The 23048-nt window shown below is 39.2% G+C and overlaps 1 protein-coding gene across 4 annotated transcripts in view; it reads right to left on the bottom strand.

Annotated features, from left to right (window-relative positions):
* Nucleotides 1–23048, bottom strand: part of CDK14 (cyclin dependent kinase 14) — a 319070-nt gene that overhangs the window by 83234 nt on the left and 212788 nt on the right. For all 4 annotated transcript variants that reach the window (XM_086742275.1, XM_086742276.1, XM_086742277.1 and 1 more), the window contains one exon: nt 8975–9023. In XM_086742275.1, the coding sequence (XP_086598401.1) occupies nt 8975–9023 (49 nt within the window). The remainder of the gene's footprint in view (nt 1–8974; nt 9024–23048) is intronic.

Raw genomic sequence — 23048 nt, 5'->3', positions numbered from 1 at the left:
TCAGTGGTGTTATTCACACTTAGTGTCTGTCTCTTACCACTTAGCATCTCCCAAAATGACATACATTTCTGAGACCCTAAAATGAGAATCAAAGGACCTGTTGAGTTAAAGAAAAATGATCCACGATACATGACAAAAAGCAGTGGAAAATATTAAGCCACTTAAGGCAACGGCAGTTCCTTAGCACTAAGGACTTTCGAATGCCAGTCCAGTTCTTCAGGTGCCTGTCATTTTGGCCCTCATGTTGGAAAACTCTTGCCTTTAACGGCCACATGTCAATAATGAGAGACCCAGCAGCAAGGTCTACTTCACTTACATTACTGCCTTCGCAGTATGTCTTCAATTCCTCAGACAAATATTTTTAAAACACATCTCAGAGACTCAATTTTGTCAGCAATGTAACTATCTGGAGAAAAAATATTTCAGCACAGATGCCAATGGTACAGAATTCCAGCAAGAGGGCAGAATCAGGAATGTAAGGATATAATGATCCCTGGTGCCTCTGATCAGAAAGTATTAGACTTCAAACCAAGAAATGAACACAGACACTATGGCAACATATGAGTAACAGACTACCAAAAATATAACTCTGAGAAATTAATAAAAACATTGGCATGTAGAAATGCATAAGGAAAAAGAACAACTGGAAACATCTGAAAAGAGCTGATCAGTAAGTATTCAAAAACGTTAATGAAGAACATACTTTGAGAAAAAAAAATCATACCTGGAAACACCAAATAAACATGTCTATCTGATATATGTCTCAATATCTTGAGGAATTCCTAAGGAATTGTAAGGATAGTGAACAAATGTAAGGCACCTTTTAAAAGTTTTTTCAGGAAATCTGCACAGGAATAGTTATTTTCCTTATTCCTTGTTACAGGCTTATTACTGTAGATAAGTTACTGTAACATTAGCTAGTTTTGTTCTGCATTCTAAAGTATTTTACTAGACTTTAAAAAATATATACACATGCTTCTTTTCTGGTTTTCAAGTAAGGAAAAGAATCTTGGCAAATATTTTGCTGGACATTGACACACAATATAGAAGCAAAATATAGACAACAGAAACAAAATATAAACAACATGGAAGCAAAATTAGTTTTAGGAAAAAACTACAACAATATGGCAATCAAAAGAAGAGATAACTAATGAACAAGACATCAGAAAACTGATTATTTTAAAGAATTGATTTAATCACTGTGGAACAAAGCGACAAGATATAATGTTTGGTGCAGTTTCTCTAAAAAATCTTTCTCTGTGGACAAATTCCGAAGAGCTGGGATGTGGTACGCTATCATACAGACTGAAAACTGGCTGACAGACCACAAGCAAAGGGTAATGACGAGTGGCAATGCACTGAGTTGGAAGGGAAGTGTCCAGCTGTGTGCCACAGGGATTAGCGTTAGTCACAGTTTTATTTAACATCTCTATTAATGAACTGGACTAAGGGATACACTGCATACTGAATCAATTCTTAGATGAAACTAAATGCTGAAAACATCATACAAGACAACAAAAAAAAAAAAGGTACAATGAGGCTAACAGAAGGGAGAGATGTAGGGAGAAATCTACACACAAGACAGAGCATAGAGAACTACTACAACTACAAACTACTTCCAGAGAGAAATGATCCAAAATATGGATAGATTCAGAGACAACAACCCCAATAAACTCTAATCCAATGCCAGAAACTGAATTAAATGTTGCATAAGACAACAAAGAAGACCCATGTGGGGTCCCATTTGGGGCCATATTATCACAGCTGTCATGGATGGGAAATCTATAGGAGGCTAACAATATAATTTTACTAATAAAAAAACACAGTTATTAGTACTCTGAAAAAGAGGACAAAGGCTTTTTTAGTTCAGTTTAGGAGGTTTATTAACATTTTCAATTGGGCCAAGAGGATGTAACAGAATAGCTAAAGCTTAGCAACACAGAAGAGGGGGAATCTAGAATAAAGCAGAAATAAATTGAATGTCAGTATAAACATTTTGTCAACGAGATCTGTTAGGAATAATCTACTCCCAAATTTTTTAAAGGTATAACATTTGAGCAATTTACAGTTGCTCCAGTTTGAAAGAAGCAGTCAAATATAAATTGTAAAGAAATTTTCAACTTGGCAACAGGATAAACAGAGAAACTCTAGCGATCTTTCTCAGTCATTGGCTTCAATCAGCATCATATAATTCATTACCACAAAGCTGACAAAACCTGCAGTGCATTTCAGCTTAGCACTAACTGTTCCTGAGCTGGGCTGCGAACTTTGCCTTTGCACATTCGCAGCTGAGCCCCTTTATGGTGCCAGAAACTTATTTATAAAACGGTACTAAGTCGGTGCAATGTACAGCGGTAGACACAAAAAAAAGGCACTTAAGTGTAAACAAGCAGCTTCCACCACCCTGAAATTAATTTAATAAACCCCATTAAGTTGTGAAATAAACAAAAAAGCAGTGGCAGGAAAATATTTGTAACAAAAACCCTTGGCCTCTGCTGAGGGCCCACGTCGCTGGCTTGAGCGCTCCGCCTAGTGCAGGCTATGCTCCCACCGCCCACCCGAGGAGAGTTTACAAACCCAAGGCAGGTTTATATACCTCTAAATCACAAATATTTCTACGACATGTTTTTGTTTTGTGGCGTTTCCACCCTTGCTCCATTCCCCCAGCATGATTCCTGACCACTCCTCAAATGCAAATGAGGGGACAGCCCCACTGCAACCTCAACATACAAGAACTGCGCACAGTTGAACACTGTGTGATATAATTCACCTTTTGCACAGGTACAGTTTTAAATCCTTATTACTTAGTTTTATCCATCAGAAAGGTTTTAACAATGCCAACACTAAAGCTTTTTGTTCCTGCTGTGCTTGAGAGCTTGAATATTCTTTCAGTGGCACTACAGACTACACTGCAATTGCAATGAGCAATGCTGGTGAAGGCACAGGAGGCGAAGGGGATAAAAGCGACAATTAGAAGAGAGTTTTGTCTTTAGTCAAAACCCCACTAAGGCAAAGATTTTCTTAAAAACAACAACAACAAAAACGAACAAAAAAACCCAAACCAAAAAAACCCAAACCAAAAACTTTTCCCAAGTTTCAGCTCTAAACAATTCCATAGTCTGTGTCATGCTTGAAATGAAATACAGACTCAAGATACATGGACTCATCTTTATTCACTCAGTTTGCTTTCTTCAGGAAGTTTTCACTGAGTAACAGTCCCAAAATAGGCCAGTCCATCCCCGAATGCAACTTTTAAACAACCTGGCCTCAGGAAGGGAGGTCTTAAGTACAGAGGCCATCTTGTTAAAGGAAGAAATCCTCAGCAGCGGGACTAGCTGTGAGAATAAAGTGTTATTTATACAATAAATACTGCCATGTGGGGGAACTGCGAAGCACTAGTCCTATTTATGCAGTGCAGAATTTGTTTTCAACTGCACCTTTTCTTTCCAACCTAATTTCTCACAATGCAACCCATTATGACAGAAGGATCTGAAAAAGCTTTTTATATCCTACCAAATATACACAAGGATAATTAGTTCTCTTTTGTTATTCTTCTGTAAGGGTTTATTATGGTGGAGAAGCTTTTGCAAATTGAAAGAGGTTGCACTGCATTCTGAAGGCAGAACTGCTCTTGGTTTTTATTGTGTAGCGATAATAGAACAGAAAAGTTCAGGAAAAAAAGGTGAAAATATAATTCATTATGAACTCTATAAGAAGATCAGATTACCACATCTTAATTCTTTTCAGACCAGTATTTTATAATCACATTCCACAATATGTTCGGTCATTTAACATAGGTGAAAGCTTCATACTAGATAGAATCAACTGTCAATGCAAGTTTTGTTTCCTAACATTATAAGCATTTCTACAAAATTTATTAATCACATCTTATCTAGTAAATATTCTCTTTATAATCTTTAGGTAATCTGACAACCAGTGAAGAAATTCAGTGTTAAAGTCTCCAAAAAACTTAATTCACTATAAGTGACAGTTAACATTATTTCCCTCAAATACTTCCCAAAAGTAGCCTCTAATACTGACCAACTCTATCTTAACAATTTTAGGGATTTGACTTCCTATATAATGGGCGTGCTGGGTTTCACTTTGTCATTGCTGTTACATTCCACCCTTTTAGCTAATTTCCAGTTGACTGGGAATTAAAGAGCCACTGGCTTGTGTCCATCATTGTTCCATTGTCTGGCTCTTCCTTTAAAATTCAGATCTCATGGAGGCTGGTGTAGTCAGTCAGGTGAATTATTTTGCCCTCAATCTACCATCTGTGGCTTCTGAGGGTTTTTTTTGCCTCTGTTCCTTCTGCCTGACAAACATGAAGCTGGTTGGAAGAGTGCGATTCTTCCTTCTAGCAACCTTTCCTTACCTAAATTGAATTATAATGTACGTTTTGAGGTAAACTTCTTTGAAGACTTCTAAACTCATATTCTCACCCTTCCATGCCAGGACCTCAAAACATATATACGAACAAGGCAAAGGGCCAAACTCTGCCTGAAAGACGGAACAGCAGATGACAAAAGCTTCATTGTGTTTAGAAAATTAAAGACATTCTCTTCCAATCTGGGAGCACAAAGTTCAATGTCGTGCTCTGTTTTACAGTTTCTCTGGCAGTTTCAGTGTGACAAATTCCTTAATTTCTTTGTATCTCAGTCCCCCATCTATAAAATGCAGTAATAGGACTTCACCTCAGAGACGTTTAGGCACACATGTAAACACTTCCAAGACTACAAACACTATTTTTTAAGGTCTATCTTTCAAAGGTACTGCGATGAGGAGAACAAGTAACTCTGTAACAAAACCAATACATATTTAAAAACAAAAGGCTGTATGCTTTTCTCCACATCTTAGGTCTCATGTTTATCCCAACTACCCTTAAAATAATTATATTTCTAATGGGACTTTTTGTGTCATCAATAGTCCTCAACAAATTAAATCAGGAAGTGAAAAAGGATTTTTTTTTTTTTTAAGATTAGAGATTGGTGCTTTTTGAAACACGCTGATAAAGAAAGAAACTGATAAAGAAAGAAACTTTCTAGAATGAATCAGTCTGTCCATGTATTAAGTTTTACAGCTGAATTATAAACCCTTGCGAATATGATGTCTATAATAGAAATGTTTATACATCCTTAACTACAGCTGTGCAAGCAACAGTGCTCTAATATAGCACACAGATAAAGATTTACACTGGAAAAAGAGAAAATCCTTTACATTTCAAATGTAAATGATACATAATTTTGAGGCACTGCATATTTCCTATTATAGTAGAACTGCACATATGAAGTGCTGAACTCTATGTATTGTCACTGCTTTCAGTCTTTCGGTCGCCTCATTTATGCTGAAAAATTGCAAATCCTTTATGCATGGAGCATTGAAAATGTATAAACATTTTTGAAGAGGTTTCTTAGCAATTAAAAAGCTCTGGTCTTATTTGAGTCAGCCTGTGATGTGATCATAACCTGTGTCAATCATGAAGTCTCAGAGATCGAGGGCTTGTTTTAAGCAAACTGGGTTCTGTTCTTTTTTTTTGTATTTTATGAAAACAGAAGTTTCATGCAATGTTGTTGAAGGAAGTATAAGATATCAACTTTTAAAATTCAAATCTATTATTGCACTTATTCATACCCAGGAGATACTGCTGGGTCTAACTGCTGTTAAAATATAGAGAAACACTGAGTCTATGCCTGCAGAATGGACGGAATAGCGTGCCAGTATCTATTCACATTACTTACGCATATATATGCCCCCAGGCAAACACACTCATATCAATATTAGTTTCGTTGTCCCTCTTTCCCAATCCAGATCTAATTGCCTATGCCGTAATATAATTGCTTCTTCCAAGCTTTTGGATTTCATCAACTACTTTCAAAGAAAAAATGAACTTGCAAGTTTGTTCATTGTTAAAGGATAGAATATAGACAATTCTAGTGACTTACTTTTTTAAAATGAAAGCTGTGACTTTCAGGGAATTACATTATTCCAAGCAATAAGACTGAGGTAGAGTCAAGTATTGCAGATCGTGCCTGACCAATTTGGTGGCCTTTTATGACGGTGTAACAGCATCGGTGGACAAGGGACGGGCAACAGATATCATCTACCTGGACTTGTGCAAGGCATTTGACGCTGTCCCGCATGACATCCTTCTCTCTAAACTAGAGAGGCATGGGTTCGATGGATGGACCACTCGGTGGATAAGGAGTTGGCTGGATGGCAGAACTCAGAGAGTGGTGGTCAACGGCTCAATGTCCAGGTGGAGACCAGTCACCAGTGGTGTCCCTCAGGGGTCCGTGTTGGGCCCAGCCCTGTTCAACATCTTTGTCGGCAACATGGACAGTGGGATAGAGTGCACCCTCAGCAAGTTCGCCGATGACACCAAGCTGTGTGGTGCCGTCGACTCGCTGGAAGGGAGGGATGCCATCCAGAGGGACCTGGACAGGCTGGAGAGGTGGGCCCGTGCCAACCTCATGAAGTTCAACCAGGCCAAGTGCAAGGTCCTGCATCTGGGTCGTGGCAATCCCAAGCACAAATTCAGGCTGGGCGGGGAATGGATCGAGAGCAGCCCTGAGGAGAAAGACCTGGGAGTGTTGGTAGACGAGAGGTTCAACATGAGTGGGCAATGCGCCCTTGCGGCCCAGAAGGCCAACCGCATCCTGGGCTGCATCAAGAGGAGCGTGGCCAGCAGGTCGAGGGAGGTGATTCTGCCCCTCTACTCTGCCCTGGTGAGACCCCACCTGGAGTACTGCATCCAGTTCTGGAGTCCCCAACACAAGAAAGACATGGACCAGTTGGAAAGGGTCCAGAGGAGGGCCACAAAGATGATCAGAGGGCTGGAGCACCTCTCCTATGAGGACAGGCTGAGAGAGTTGGGGCTGTTCAGCCTGGAGAAGAGGAGGCTCCGGGGAGACCTGATAGCGGTCTTCCAATACCTCAAGGGGGCCTACAGGAAAGATGGGGAGAAGCTGTTCAGTAGGGCCTGTTGTGATAGAACAAAGAGTAATGGGTTTAAATTAGAAGGAGGTAGGTTTAGATTAGATATTAGAAAAAAATTTTTTACAATGAGAGTTGTAGAGCACTGGAACAGGTTGCCCAGAGAGGTGGTGGATGCCCCATCCCTGGAATCGTTCAAGGCCAGGCTGGATGAGGCTCTGAGCAACCTGATCTACTCAGGGATGTCCCTGGTCCTTGCAGGGGGGTTGGACTAGATGACCGTTGAAGGTCCCTTCCAACTCTAACTATTCTATGATTCTATGATTCTAAGATGCCTGCAAGGATCACAAGAACTGGCAAAACTGCTTGAGATATTCACAAAAGCCAACTCTAAGTGAAGCTAATTTTCCTCTTGCTCCCTCTAGAGTAAACAGGAGATGGACTCTTCCACAAAAGCCACCAAATTAGGCTCCCAATCTGAACTGGAAAAGTCAGGAACTTTTCTATAGACTGTTGAAAGTCAATTAACTCAGGTAGGTGACACTTAACCTCTTTGAAGGCCTGAACTGGTTTCCGTGCCAGCTATATTAATTGTAGGAATTAGAAAGTTACTCCTAACCGTGCAGAAATACAGGTTCTGACTCAAAAGATGAACACTGATGGTATGACATCCAACAACTAACACCTAACTTTAACCACAGTCCTGTTAAATTAAGAGATTTCTCTTCCCTCAGTTAAACACAATTTCAAAAGTTTGTTTGTTTGGTTTTAAAATGAAAAATGCCTTTGTGCTTCAGTCCAAAACACTGGATCAAATTGGTTTGGGAGGGAGCAGATGGAGAAGAAATAATAGAATAGCAAAGTGAGTATACACCTCATCCCATCTTGGGCAAGTGACCATGCTATAAGTTTTAGAGCTATAGGCACACTCCATTGCTAATAAATCAGGATACTGAAAAAGGATTTGGACTTCTACTTTATTGGTAACTTTCTTCCTATTAACAAGGAAGTTCCTTCACCAAAACATTTCGTATTGTCAGCTTCAGTGGTGAACTTGCAGGAAGGGATTATTCAATCTCCTGCTGATTTGTCTCTTGAACTCCCTGGTAAACTACCAACAAGACAGCCAGTGGGTACCAACAATAAAATTTGGAATCAGTATCAGAAAGAAAACAGCAATGCTGATCCAGCAAAGGCTTAGCCTTGTTGCAAAAAAAAATTTGTCAAAAGAGAGTGGAGAAAAATTCTAACACTTTTTCTAGCAAGACAAGTTGTTGACATAGCTGTTATCCTGCTCATTTAACTCAAACTGTGTACGCTTTCTTCAAAATATAAAAGCCATTAATCACTCAATAAAGTGCTGTCCAAATATTCTATCTACAAGGATTCTTTATGTGCTGAGAAATCTTCTCATAAATGTTACACAGATGATTGCTTAGGCATTCTTGGCTTACTAGCAACCTTTCAGGATTTTGAGCACAATACTTTTATATCAGTGTCCATCTGATGTAAATGTGACAAAATTCGGGAAACATAAAAAGGAGAAAAAAAAAAAGGCAATGAATTCACATTGACTTTTTTTCAGTCATGATAATGAAAACAGACAACAATACAGTCATCAGCTCACAGGAATGACCAATGGACCTGGCAACAGTGGATGATTATGTGGAAAAAACAGGCAAAGTTGATTAGAAACATATTCTTTAAAAGTCCCTTAATTGCTAGAGTGGAACAGAGGAAACAAGATTCAAAACTGATGACCCAAAACAATAACATACCATCTCTCAATGAGCTCAATACACTAGCCAGCTGACATCCCCAAGAAGAAAATACGATACTGTACAGTTTCCCTATTTACAAGTAACTGGCAATGCAAAAACATTCAAAACTGTCAGGAGCAGGAAAGAATAATACTTCAGTAATTTCACATTCATACAGTAATTAAAAAGCATAAAGCCATTTTAAGATAACTATGATAACTTCAGCTTGGCAGGAATCATATCCTTGAAGAGTCAACAGTCAAAAAAAAAAGACTTACTTATTCCATGCTTGTCTAAGATTTTTAGGGCTGTACTGTGTAAACCGTTCTGTAAGAAAAAGAAGAGGCATATTCAATTATTTATGCTAAAATCAGGATTTTTTTTTTTCAAATCTCTACTGTCAATTTTCATCATTTCATCATTTCTGTGTAACTACTGTAGCTCAAGTCCCAAGATAGGGAAAGAAAACCAGCACAGGAGCAGTTGCCATAGAAAGAGGGAGAAAAAAACCCCACAAAACAAAACCAAAAATAGCCCCCCAAGCCCCCAACTTTTTAAAACAAACAAAAGAACCAAAACAAACCATAAAGCTTATTTACGGCAGCATCACCTGAAATGGAAATTTTTACAATTATTTCTAAAGTAGATTTTGTTTTCCTCTTCACCACAAATACAATTCTCTCTGATCTTCCTGTCATGTTTTTATGCTTCTCAGGAGGCACAAGAGTAAGTGTGGCACACAGGGACACAGAAAACATGGTGGCCATGCATGAGTTCATTTTCTAAAGAACACATACAAATAATGAGCAGAAGTAACAAGTGCAATGACAGCTTATTTACACAAACACCAAGTCCTTAAGTTCAGATATAAGTACTTTCCCTCTAATATACAAGAACATGCTTGCTCTGCAGTAGGACTCTAGTTGGCAGAGGCAGATGCTATGGAATCTGCTGCAGAAGTGAAGAGCCACTACTCTGTTAGTCCTTTGAACAGGAGCTAAGTGCCTCTCAGGAAGAAAAAAATGCAAGCCAGCGGGAGAATATAATAGCATTTTCCATGAAGCCTCATCGCACTGAAATCCTACCATGTAGACTGATACTTGCCTTGGCCAGCTACCCTAGTGTGATGGTGTTAGTTGCTGTGAAGAAGTCCTAAACTTACAAAATACTCCCTAAAATCTTCAAAATCAATTTTGCTTCCTCTCCATCCATGAACATGACATTTAATAGGCACACTGTACAGTTACAACATTATTTTATATATATGCATACACATATACATGCATCTTACTGTGCAGAACAGCTGTAAATGCTGGGAAAGGTTGTGTTCAAATTCCTGCATTTGTGTACTTCACTATGCCAGTTCTAAAGTTGTCATATATACTTCATATGTAGTCAGTTCTAAAGATGAAACAACTATGCAAAAACTATGGCACATGCAAAATCCTAGCATCAATGTGGATTATTTTGTTTTTTATACCTACTGTTTTTTTCTTTAACTTAAAAGTTTTATGCAGAAACTTCGACTCTAACGGACCCTGCTATAAGAAGTTTTCGGTAGGTGGTAGAACTGCAAACTGCAGCTGAGAACCACATCACATTTACAAATTTTGTTACTTTAACCATACTGATACAGTTAAAGCAATGAAATCACTCCCTCTCAGACATGCTTCTACTGGAAACTGGATGCTTCATGACTATAACTAGTTTCAGCACCAATATAAATTACAAATATCACTTAGTAATATTTTGTCTAAATTTACTCAAATAACTTCGCAAAACCCCCAAATGCTAACTACGTAATCATACTGTAAAAGGCTTTTAGATGTAAATAAACACATGAAACAAAATTTTGTAACTTTTTTTTGTGCGTTTTTTGGTTTTTTATTTTTCTTTTACATTATCAACTAAAAGTTTCTGCATTGGGACAATACTTCACTACTGATCATTAAAGTAGCACCTAGTTGACTTCCCTGTGTTATTTTCTCTGTAAGATGAATGAAGATATTTAGCTAAGAAAAGAGATGACTCTCTGCAACTCTTAGATGGGCCACTATTACACAATTCTCAACAAACTAAAATTACTAGGTTGAATTTTTATGAACTATGTTATACAGTGTTATAAACCTTAATTTGCTGTTAGGATTAGGATATTGTAAGAAATAAATTATAGGTCATGTGGTACATTTTACTAACAAAAAAATATATTGTTCCGTAAATATATCCTCACAAATAAAATATTTTCATTAACAATTTTGTGCACATTTCTTAACATATTTGGACTCGGTTTTTTATATGTCTTATTGTTGAAAATGCTACCATATTACTTAGTGTGAACTTGAGAAGCATTTAGATTGAATACCACACTACTGACATTATCCTAAATTTTGTAAATTAGAAGCTGTACAGTACTTTCCAATTACCGACAATGTCAGTTATCCCAGGCACTGAGCAGCTTAGATACAATAAAAAGGAAAAGCAATTTAAACCATTGTGGTATTTTTTTCTCTATTTTCTGTTAAGTCTTGATACCACAATGAATGCAGAATGTAAGGGTTAAAGGGGGGGAAAAAGTTGCTGGGTACATTCCTACTGAGAGCAGCAAATGAAGACGTTTCCTTACAATTTTCTGTGTGCACGTACTACAACAAAATAATTCATCACACCAGAGGCATCCAGATTAAAACTACAGGAAGTGCCAATTTCTTTTTATTTCTATTATACATTGCATAAAACGCATCCACTACAGATGTGCCAATGCCGTGAAGCAAGTCTTTAAATCAAATGGGCAAAGCAGTTAGGAGCATTCTTAGATGCAGCCATGGTTCAGTACCAGTAACATGGCACTGGAGTCAGTGCCTGTGATTATGTTTTAGTATCCAATAGCACAAATAAAAACTCAGTATAGAAGTACATGTTCTGTAGTAAGATGTTCAAGCAAGCATCGTGTTGGCATTTAGAATACGACCCAAACTTAAAAGAGAGAGGAACATTACAATTTCGATTGTACCTGTTGTTCACTAATTCACTTCTGCTCTCCAGAGGGAAAGTATGAGCCCCAGTGGCATCAGCAGGACCTGAGCTCACCCTTGAATTTCAATTTATAAATGTGAATTTAAAACATATTTGCAAGCAGATACATACACATAAAAACTGGAAGAAAATAAAGACTTTCTATACTTTATAAGTGAATAGTTCAACCATAACACTGTCCATTCATTTATGGCAAAGGACTGAAAAATAAGATGCAGCTAGACACTGCTGCATAACAACAAGCCTGAGATACGCATGGGAGTTCAGCTAATAAAGTGCAGATTTGCACATTAATCTATTTTGGTGCAGAAAAGTGCTGGGTGGAAAGAGAATTGAACCAACTTGAAGCATTGCTGAAAAGCTAACTTAGACCCAGGGAAAGACAGATGTTGATTTTATCTGGCGTTCTGCAATATGTTTTGGTCAGATACTGAGCTGGTTCAAACTAGCACAGCAACAGTGACTTCAACAGCTACATCCACTTAAAACAGTTGAGAAGTATCATATACACGTGTTTTCTCAACTAGATTGCTTTAGGTTTGCTTTAATCAATTTAAGCTATTTTCACTGTGGGAGGAAAACACAGTCAACCACTTGGCCAAATTGCCTTACGGTCTTAATGTCCAAAGATCTGTTTCAGTTCTGCAAGAAATTGAAAAACTATTGCTATGCCAGATGAGTTTTTCCTGAAAAAGTGATACATTGGAACTAGTTACGTAAATGCTGTCATAAGGGACATGCATGAGCAAAATGAACAAACTCCTCAATGGGATCTTCCTTCTGTACCAAGTCTACTGCTCTACTCTAAACCTCTTTTAAAATAAGTACATTATTTACTGTACAGTAAATGTATGTACTGTACAGTACATAAGTACTGTATTTATCAGGCAGGAGAGGGAAAACTATGGGGAAAACATGGATAGGGTGAAATCCTGTCTATAGAGAGGCAAATGTTAGTTCTGAGTCCTTAATTTCAAACTTAATTTATATGCTGTGTGACTGCAGACCATGCTTCTCCTAATCATTGGTATCAACTGTTTTCCCTCTAGTCCAAGCAGATTAGAAGCTCCTTGCTTTAAATTCTTTATAAGGGAAGAAGCCACATATCAATAAAATACAGCTCACATTTTTCTACACAATTTTGTGGTCATGCCCCCAGCCAGAGTCTTGTTAACTTCCATGGACAGTATAACTAGATGGGACTACTATAGTAATTAAGCCCAGTCTCATGTACATTAGTACTTTCTTGAATTAATCCTTCTTTAGAGGATAAAAACCAGAATAACAAACCCAGCTGATTTTTATTTCAGAGCTGCCAGAACAGAGAAACACAACAATCTTGTCTTTGAGCTTCTCCATCATGGTTCAGTTATTTAAGTCCTGAACTGTGAAACCACAACATTACATACCTATGAACACCAATCTGGCAGTCACAACACGGGCAAAAAAAAAGAAGTAACGTAACCTCCCAACTTTCATCTGAGGATCTACTTGTGTCCAATTAATGACAGAACTGGAATTCAGTCTCACAATTACACCCTCAAGTTTGCTTCTGAAGTGCTTTTCAGAGCGAATGACTCTCACACACCTGTATGAATGCCCCTGTCTTTAGTACTGGATGGATTTAATGAAACCCAATCTAATGCTATACATAAGTGACTGTGACCAACTGCAGGAAATTATATTTGATAGTCCTTTCAAGCATATAGCTTTGGTATTTGTTTTTCAGATGCTCCCATTGATTTGATTATAAAAAATCAGTAATGTGAGTCAGTAGATCTTGGCTGTATGCGAGATCCTGGGAATACTGCAGAATTACCATGAACGCTCCCCCAAAGAAGAAATCTTTGCCTGACATTCATGACAAAAGGCAGCAGCACAGGCAATCTAAATCTTGGTCCAACCTTGTGGAGGAAACCCTGTGCAGTGAAAGTTGACTACACCTCCCTCAGAACTGAAAGGCAAACAGGCACATGACAGAATTTCATGCAGACACTCACATCATCACCCCCACACACAACCATCGCCCAGCATGTGCAAGCCACTGTCAACAAGAGGCACACCATCTTGCTGAGGTAGCTGGTCACCCTCATCAGCGCTACAATGAAAGAAACCTAGAAAACGGTATGTTTACAGATCAAGGTTTGATCTCAGAAGTATTCAGAACTTTCATAGTTCACATTGTGAGCATATATACTAGAGTTCAAATCTTTTCAGATTATTATTATTATTATTACTATTATTATTATTATTATTATTATTATTATTATTATTATTATTATTAAATGAGCTTAAGTTGAATAAAAACACTGGAAGACTGACACAGTAAACTCATCTGAAATTTAAAGTAAAAAGTCTGATTTTCATTTCCCGTATGCAAAGGTTTTGGGAACAAAAAAATTTGATCCTCTGTATTTTTAACCCAAATATAGAGTCATCATCCTCACTAGCAACCATGTCTCACTGTTAAAGAGCTGGCTTTTCACATGGGCGCTACATTTCACTAGTCAAAGGTGATTTTTGCATATGTGAAACAAAAGATGGAAGAGATTTTTGGATTTGCTTAAATCCCACAGCACCTAAGTGTTTAAAACTTGCTTCTTAGAAGGCCAAGTGTCGTAGTTCAGCCCCGATCAGGACCAGACTACGCAGTCTCTCTCTCACTGCCCCCACCCTCCGAGAGAACAGGGAGAGAAAATATAAGGAAAAACGGCTCGAGGTTTGAGATAAGGACAGGGAGAAATCCTTAAAGTTACCATCACGGGCAAAACAGACTTGACTTGGGGAAAACTATTCATTTATTACTACAAATAGCAGGATAATGAGACAGAGAACAAGATAACCTCCATCAACCCCTCCCTCTTCCCAAGCTTAACATTATCTCTACTACCTTCCCCCCCGCCGAGCGGCACAGGGGCGGCAGAGGGAATGGGGGTTGCAGTCAGTTCATCATACATTGTTTTACGCCGCTGCTTCATGGTCGGGGGAAGAACTCCTCACATTCCTCCCCTGCTCCAGCGTGGGGTCCCTCCCACGGGCCACAGTCCTTCGTGGAACTGCTCTGGCGTGGGTCATCTCTTCCACGGGTGCAGTCCCTCTAGAACAGCTGTCCTAGCGGGCCCTCCACGAGCCACAGCTGCTTTCAGGCATCCACCTCCCCCGGTACGGGGTCCTTCACGGGCTCCAAGTGGATCTCTGCTCCTCCGTGGACCTCCATGGGCTGCAGGGGGACAACCTGCTCCACCATGGTCATCTCCACAGGTTGCAGGGGAATCTTGGCCAGGAGCCACGTTACTCCTCCCCCTCACTTCTGAACTGACCTTGGCGTCTGCAGTCATTCCTCACAACAGGCTGGTAGATGTCTCTCAGGATCTTTTTTTTACATCTTATTCACTTCTCATCTCCTCTCCACTTCTTGCAGCCGGGCTGGACCAAGTCGGGCCCAGTTGGCTTCCTGGCGAGAGGCCAGAGGGTGAGGCCTGCAAGGCCCATGAGGCCTGCGCCTCCCCCTCTGCGCCTCTGCCCCCGCTCAGCTTCTTCACATCTTCTCTCCTCTCTTTTTTTTTTCTGTTTTCCCCTTCTTAAATACGTTATCGCAGAGGCATTATCACGGGACATTCTGCTACCAATTGGCTCGGCCTTGGCCAGCAGCAGGTCCGCCCTAGGCCCGGCCGAGCCCACTGAACAAAGGGGAGCGACTTCTAGCAGTTTCCTACAGAAGCTACCACCTTAGGCCCCCCCTCACTAACAAAACCACAACACCAAGTTAGCCAAATCTTGATGAATTAAGTGGTGTGCTCATAATCAAATGCTGTGTAGAGAGATCCCTACATAGGGCTGCGTAAATAAAAGCAAACACACAGTATTCATATTCCTTACTGGAAAGAAGTACCAATTACAAGATATTCCTGTAGCACACCATTTACTCCTAAGATTTTAAAACAATATAGAAAAGGAGTAGCCTAATCTATTACATCCACATCTTCAGAAGCCCAGCCTCGGAGTCGAGATTCACCATTTTGCTGGGCCCTCAGCACGACTCCCTCAGATGCTGGGTGGTGCAGTTACACAAATGTTCTTTGGGCAGTAAATGGATCTGAGTTGCTATTTACTTCAGATCTTGCAGCACAGCCTACTCAATGCCTCGTGTGCCACAGAAGTTTTTATGCCTGTGTCCCACAAACAGTAGCATCCGCGAAACTATCGGAATAACAACTGCAAAATGGAAGCAGAAGTGAGCAACCAGAGGGAAGAGAGGGAGTACATTTCTTGAGCTGGTTGATTTAACAAGCCTGATGCATGAAAAAAATTATGTTCTTAAAACAACTGCTCCCAAATTGTACTCAGCTTGAAGACTTAGGGGAAAAAAAAAGCCTGTGCCAGAATGCTGATCCATTATACCCAGCTGTATTAAGTCGTCTTAGAAACGACAGTATTTCTATTTCTTACAGAAATAGATAGTATTTCTATTTCTTTCTTATTGCCTTTAGACAACCACTCTACAGCAACACTGTTATATATGCATACTCACTTGTGTGCCCACATATATACCTACATGCTCTCCACTGCAAACATCATTATCTGGCTGATAAACACGCTCCATCTGACAGCCCTGCATCAAGGGCAGGTTCAAACAGAAGAGAATTTCAGCAGAACTCACTAGTGAGCTTATTAGCAGACCACTGAAGGAACTGCTGGTCTGCTGTGAGAATTGAAAAAATAAGCACTTGCATTTTAAGTAACATAAAACAAGATGAGTGGTTTTTCTCTTTTATCAGTCAGAAAAACACATGAACTATTATACCTTTGCTACAGTTGCCTTGAAAGGACCTAGAATAGGCAAGAAAAGCTACATAAGGAGTTAGAAGCAGACTACATTTTTATTTTTTAGCTCCTTTTTAGCACTATTGATAATCAGCTTCTAGTCTAAACCAAAGAACTTAAAATGCAGTTTGACTTCAAGGCACTTTTTATGTTGTTAATCAAAACATGCTGGCTAATATGCATTCCTTGATTAATGTTCTTCTCTATTTAAAAGCAAATGTGATTAGCTTAAATGCAAATATTTAAACATCACCATAATTAATATTTTGAAAAGTATAATGCATTATTTCTTTAAACGGGTTTTCTTTACATTTAAATTAGAAGTTTAAAGTGACTAAGACTATATTGTGATATGTAAGACTCATGCTATTTTTATTAAAGATTCAATTCCAAAAACATTTAAACTATGTTAGGCAAAGATATAAAGACAAGAATCCATGCTGACAAGCAAAATTTTCAAGCACTCTTGCAGCCTTAACATGCAATCAGAGTTTTTACTGAAGGCTAATGACAACTGGACTTTTATCATAATCATGGGGTAAACTTTACTTTTGTATGACAAATATCTTGAGAAAAATTACTTTGATTGCCCGCCCTCCATTCCCATCTCCGCTCCTCCCTTCCAAAAGCACCTACTTTAGCCGGGCACAGGCTGTGTAAAGAGGAAGGACAGATGCTGTTTTCTGCACTCTCTACTGAGCATGAATAGAAAATGTAATTTTAACCGTCAGCATTGTCTAATGCACTGGGCTTTTACAGCAAATGTCTCCACCTTGTAGCAGTGCTTACACTGGTGCCCTTCCATATACAGTAGTTATTTTAACTTTGCAGTTTTAGGCAATTTTGTTTAAAGCATGGTGAAAACACTGACAACTGTTCCTTTGAGTTGTAGATACCAGAGACTTGAGGAAACACCCAATATTACAGTTTTGCCAAAACTAAGGAAGAGGGGGAGAAATTCGAAATTAATTCTCTTTTACAGATCCCTCCATCTTCTTTATTCAAGTACTTAAATTCCTGAAGACTGTATCTATACCAGTAAATGAAATACACTTGGACCGTTGTCTGGCTGAGACACCATCACTGTCCTGTGTCCGTCCTACCGCAGCACCCTTCCACCTCCATCCTCCAATACAGATGCAAGGCATCCTTCTTACTGGGAATGGACCCTAGGCCACACTAACTCCCAAATCAGGCCCAGGATTTAATTATTTGGAAGTGCTAGTTGTCATGAGCTAAAGGCATGCCAAAAGATGCTCTAGCAGTTTAACAGCGGAGGCTCCCACGTCGCCTGGGAACATTGGCTGGCATCAGTGTAGATGTAAACAAACAAGATACTGATTCAGTGTGTAACAAGTTGTGGACAGTCTTTGACGAAACTCTATAGGAAAAACTGTTATGAAAGTCTGAAAAGCCGTATGTTCCCATATACAGTATTTCCACAGCTTTGTGCCAAAGGAGTTTATTCTCTCAACCCACCCCTAGTCTAAATGGAGACTTAATCCTTGAAAAAACTTGGCTACCAATCAGCTGTTAAGATGCAGGTAGGCAGATGACATTTCTAAACCAAATCTGTATTTATTGATCACCTGGGAAGCAAAGCAGATTTCCTGAGTCAGAACACCAGCTCTGCAGTGGTTTTGTCAATCACAGATTTGAGACTTTGTAATAAATCCATGAAGTACCTGTCAATTTCTGTTAGACTCCATGTTATGCAGTATTTCCTATGAATGCTGTTTTCTCTCTCTGGTTTCTTTCTGTCTTCTACTTCTTCCTTAAGGAGAGTATCTTTCTCTTAACTCTTTTCATCCTGACTTCAGGGATTCTCTTTTAAAAACCAGTGCTTAGTAGATGTTTCCATTATATCACAAAAGCACCTTTTCAGGTATATTACTTTATATTATATCTAATAGTCTCTTGAACACAGCAAGGTTCAGGCTCCAACATCACCAGACCAAGATTAAATATTTAACTTTTCTTCACACAGAAACAGTATTGTAAGGAAACCAAGGCACAGTGAACATCATAAAGCATTCTCACATTTTCTACACCTTCTAAAAAGTTACTTCTCCTCAACCGTTACCATCTCTTCATGGCCACCATCACTTAATTTATCTTCTTGTGCTGGTTTTGGCTGGGATAGTGTTAATTTTCTTCATAGTAGCTAGCATGAAGCTATGTTTTGGATTTGTGCTGAAAACAGTGTTGACAACACAGAGATGTTTAGTCACTGCTGAGCAGTGCTTACACAGAGTCAAGGCCTTTTCTGTGTCTCACCCCATCCCACCAGTGAGTGGGGTGGGGGTGCACAAGGAGCTGGGAGGGGCCACAGCTGGGACAGCTGACCCCAACTGACCAAAGGGATATGACGTCGTGCTCAGCATATAAAGCTGGGGGGAAGAAGAAGGAAGGGGTGATATTCAGAGTAATGTTATTTGTCTTCCCAAGTAACCATCATGCATGAGGGAGCCCTGCTTTCCTGGAGATGGCTGAATACCTACTTGCCTATGGGAAACAGTGAATGAATTCCTTGTTTTGCTTTGCTTACTTGTGCAGCTTTTGCTTTACCTATTAAAACTCTCTATCTCAACCCGTGAGTTTTCTCTTCTGAGTCTCTCTCCCATCTCACTGAAGGGGATTGAGCGAGTGGCTGTGTGGTGCTTAGTTGCCAGCTGGGGTTAAACCATGGCACTTCTGTTGTGATCAAATCTTACTTTCTCCCACTTTGCGCACTGACAGTACCTGCTGATAAATCTCTATTTAACCTCCCAGGATGGAGGTTATGCAGCATCAGTCCCAAACACTAACTGAGAATTTAGGAAGAAAGAAGACTTGACTTAATTGTAGATGTTTATATGAAAGGCTTATCTTGCTCAGTTATTTGGACAGGACTCTGAATCTAGACAAAATGGCTGAAGGAGAAAGGAAGGAAAGACTCCAGACTAAGAAAAATGGGAGATTTAATGATGATGGAGAAAATAATACACAAAAATGAGGCAGACTCAGACATGAGTCTGGTAAGGAAACAGCTTGTTTTGGAATACTGCTCCATCTCCTCTCATGCAGATGAGACAGTAGATGCCTATTCTCATTTTGTTCCTGGAAACATTGGCCCAGTGATACTAGCAGTGGTTTCAGTGCAGTATATCTATTATTTCTTAAAGCACTGTAACAAAAGCATAAATAGTGAAAACATGTTCTCCAAGCCATGTGCCAGAGGGTCATGTTCATCATTTACAGTGTCTCTGTTCAATAATCTGTAACATGAGGCTTCCAAGCTGGATGAAAATTCAAGATTTTATTGAAACAACAACTGACACTTTGTCATAATTTCCTCAAACTGCCTTCTTATTTGAGGGCAGATAATTTACTTTCACAGTGATTCTGAATGGCTGGGTTTCTTTGGTGATACATGAGTATGGGAAGACCCGCAACTGGAACAGCTTAAAAATGCATCACAGAGGTAATCTGAAGTTACTGAAATACCTCTGAAGTTCTTCAGGATTTTCAAATGGATTATTTAGATTATCCTTAAGTAATTTCCTAAACAGGACATGTGTGTCTGTGTACACATGTGTATATATCTACAAACATAAACTGAGAGGACTGAGGCAGAGGCACAGAGAAAGCTCAAAGACCATGTCAACTTTTAGCTTTAAATAACTCCCATATTACTAAGAGTACTTGTAAGATGGAACATAATCAAAGATCTCAAAGCAGGCAAAAAAAATGCAAGTTGTTTTCTGGCTTTTTAAATGGCAAAACAAATTACGACCGTTTTATTTTCACAATTATAGGCTGTTAAAGTCACTGAGGTTAGGTGTTTAGATGATGCAGAGCCACCCACAGCTAGCCTTACGAACGCATGCAGCCTCAGAAATGCTCCCGCATATTAAGATGTCAGAGAGCATAGCTGTTTATGCACTGGCTGCTTTCCATAATAATCAGACCCTTGGTCACTCTAGTGGAGAAGAGACTAATGCCATGTTTTTCAGACATGATTTTCCTAGTAAACTGTGATTAGCTCTCTGCAGCACAAGGCTGTGCCCTAGCAAATCACAGCATGAAAATTAGTTATTTAAGTCTGTATGCAAACAAGAAATACAATGAAATTTTGCTTCTACTCTCAACAGTCTTCCCAACTCCACAGGCATTTAATGTGCTCAGCATTTTTTTAACTACAGTAACGATTCATTACTGACCCTTTCTGTTCAAATTCCATTGTTTTACACTTACATAACTCAGTTTATAGCATCAAAACCTTCCCTGAGTGAATACTGATATGCTCATCACCAGTGCTCTCTGCACTTCTCAATTTAATTTATCACACTTACTGTTTGCAGCTATCTGTCTTAAAACTCACAAAGACATGCAAAGCATAGGAGTTACTTAACCCCATATCATCTATATTTAAATGCAGTAATTTCACAGATCTTAGAAGAATAACGGAATTGGTTCAGATTTGGCAAGACATTTCAGGTTCTCTCCTGAATTCTTGTGCTATGAAAGGAAAAGATTAAGTCATCTCAAATGTATTATTAAAGCATTAAGCTCCATTTTTGCTCCAAAGAAGTCAATCAGGAAAGAAGAATCTTTCTGTCCCATACACCAAGGAAATCTATAGGCTGTAACAACAATTTCAGAGCAACAAGGAGGGGAGCATGGCTGGCTGAGCATCTGTGGAAGGGGACAATGTCACCTTGCCATAGCCTGAAAACTTTTGTGCACAGAATGGCATGAAGGAGAGCATTTTTTTAAAGAAGCAACAAAGAATCTGGTATCCATGACCAAACATCTCCAACGATGCTAACAGTGTGAGCAAATAGTGTAATTCCAGCCCAGCCCATAGGTCAGAGCACTTTGTGCAGAGCATGCTTTAGATGCTGGTACCCCAGCATGACCCCAGAGGTGATGTGTTTTGCTGCTCTAACCATTCTACATTTTACCACCATAAAGTCCAATTACTGAATTTTGGGGTATGTAAGCCAAGTTTTGGTTGTCCAGTTAGATTATACTTTCTATTGCTGTAATTTCTAAAATGAGCAAATAAGGAACTGTAAGACAAAAAAAAAATCGTTTTACCAAGGCCATGAAGGATATGGGGTGGTACAAAGGGAGTGCAGAACATCATAGTCTGTATACAGAACAGGGTTTTTCCTTTGGAGTGCTCTCAGACCTCCACAGTGTACAGGAATTAAGGAGCTCAGTGCTTTGCATTAACAGGCCCTAGAAAGATTAAATAATTGCCAGCAAGAATAGTAATTACTCTGACTTGCAAATCTACATACTTCACAGACATGGAAAGGATCCGAGAGAACAAAGACCACACCATGCAGAAATGGTGAAAATATTGAGTGACCATTTTTTGTCTTGGAGGCATCTTTCCTTCTGTTCCCATTCTGCATTTGTATTACGTATTCACACCTGACAAAATCCATAGTCTGCGATGGAGAAAATAAAAGCAAGTCTAACACAATGCCTGTACAAGAATTAGATTTAATGAAGTGCCTACTGTGGATTTATTTCCTGATGTTCTTCTGTGGTAATAAACCCATATCCCTTAACACACTTGGAAGCCAAACAGAAAAAAGAAACCAGGAAATTTCTTGGCTGCCATCTACTGTTCAAAAGTTTTACTTATCACACAGAAGACTAAAAACGACAAACCCAAAGAGCACTTACTGACATCTCCAGGTTTTCTCCTCCTCTTTACTATTACAAAAACAGTAAGTACAATGTCTTTGGCCTGCTGTTAAAGACCACTGTATTTCTGTGAGGATTCTGTGTATATGCTCATCTCATTCTGTCCTGAGAGTGAGAAACACAAAAGCTTGCAAATTTAATAGCACATTGATTTAGGGAAGAATATTATAGTATTTTTAGTATTTCAGTGAAAAAAAAAACCTGTACTTGTTTAAAAAGTTCTATTAATTCACTAGAGAGCACTAGAGAGTGATTTTACCATACAGCAATAAGACAGCACTAGCACAGAGACTGAAAAGCAAAGTGCAAGAAAGCTGTCTGCCTTCCCTTTTCTTCCACTATCAGGGTAAGCCCTACAATATATTTGTTTCTCTTTTATTTTGAGGGCTGCCTAGATCTCTTTATCCTCTTCAACTGCTCTGCCCCATCTCCTGCCTTTTTGCTGCCCCAAGGAAGCCACTATGATCCTGTAGATATGACAAATAAGACAGGCTGCTATGAAAAGGGAATAATCTTCTTTATGTCCAACCTATAAGATTCTTGGAAATTAGGTTTAAATGACATAAGATGCCAGGTTGTCAGTTTATGACAAAAGCTGAAGGGACTATCATCTGCAGTAAAGGAAAACCAGGAGTTTACTGAGAGACTTTACGCCTGCAAGGACAAAAACATCTGAAACCAGATTCCTGGGTCAGTTCTGTCACTCATTTCCAGACTTTAGTCATGTAGTTATAAATTGAAGACTCATCCTAGTAAAATATACTGGGAACCAATCAAGAGCTTCATCTGAAA

This window comes from Chlamydotis macqueenii, chromosome 2 (assembly GCF_036417535.1).
Source record: "Chlamydotis macqueenii isolate bChlMac1 chromosome 2, bChlMac1.mat, whole genome shotgun sequence".
Lineage (NCBI taxonomy): Eukaryota > Metazoa > Chordata > Aves > Otidiformes > Otididae > Chlamydotis > Chlamydotis macqueenii.
This window is presented reverse-complemented; position numbering and strand designations above follow the sequence as displayed.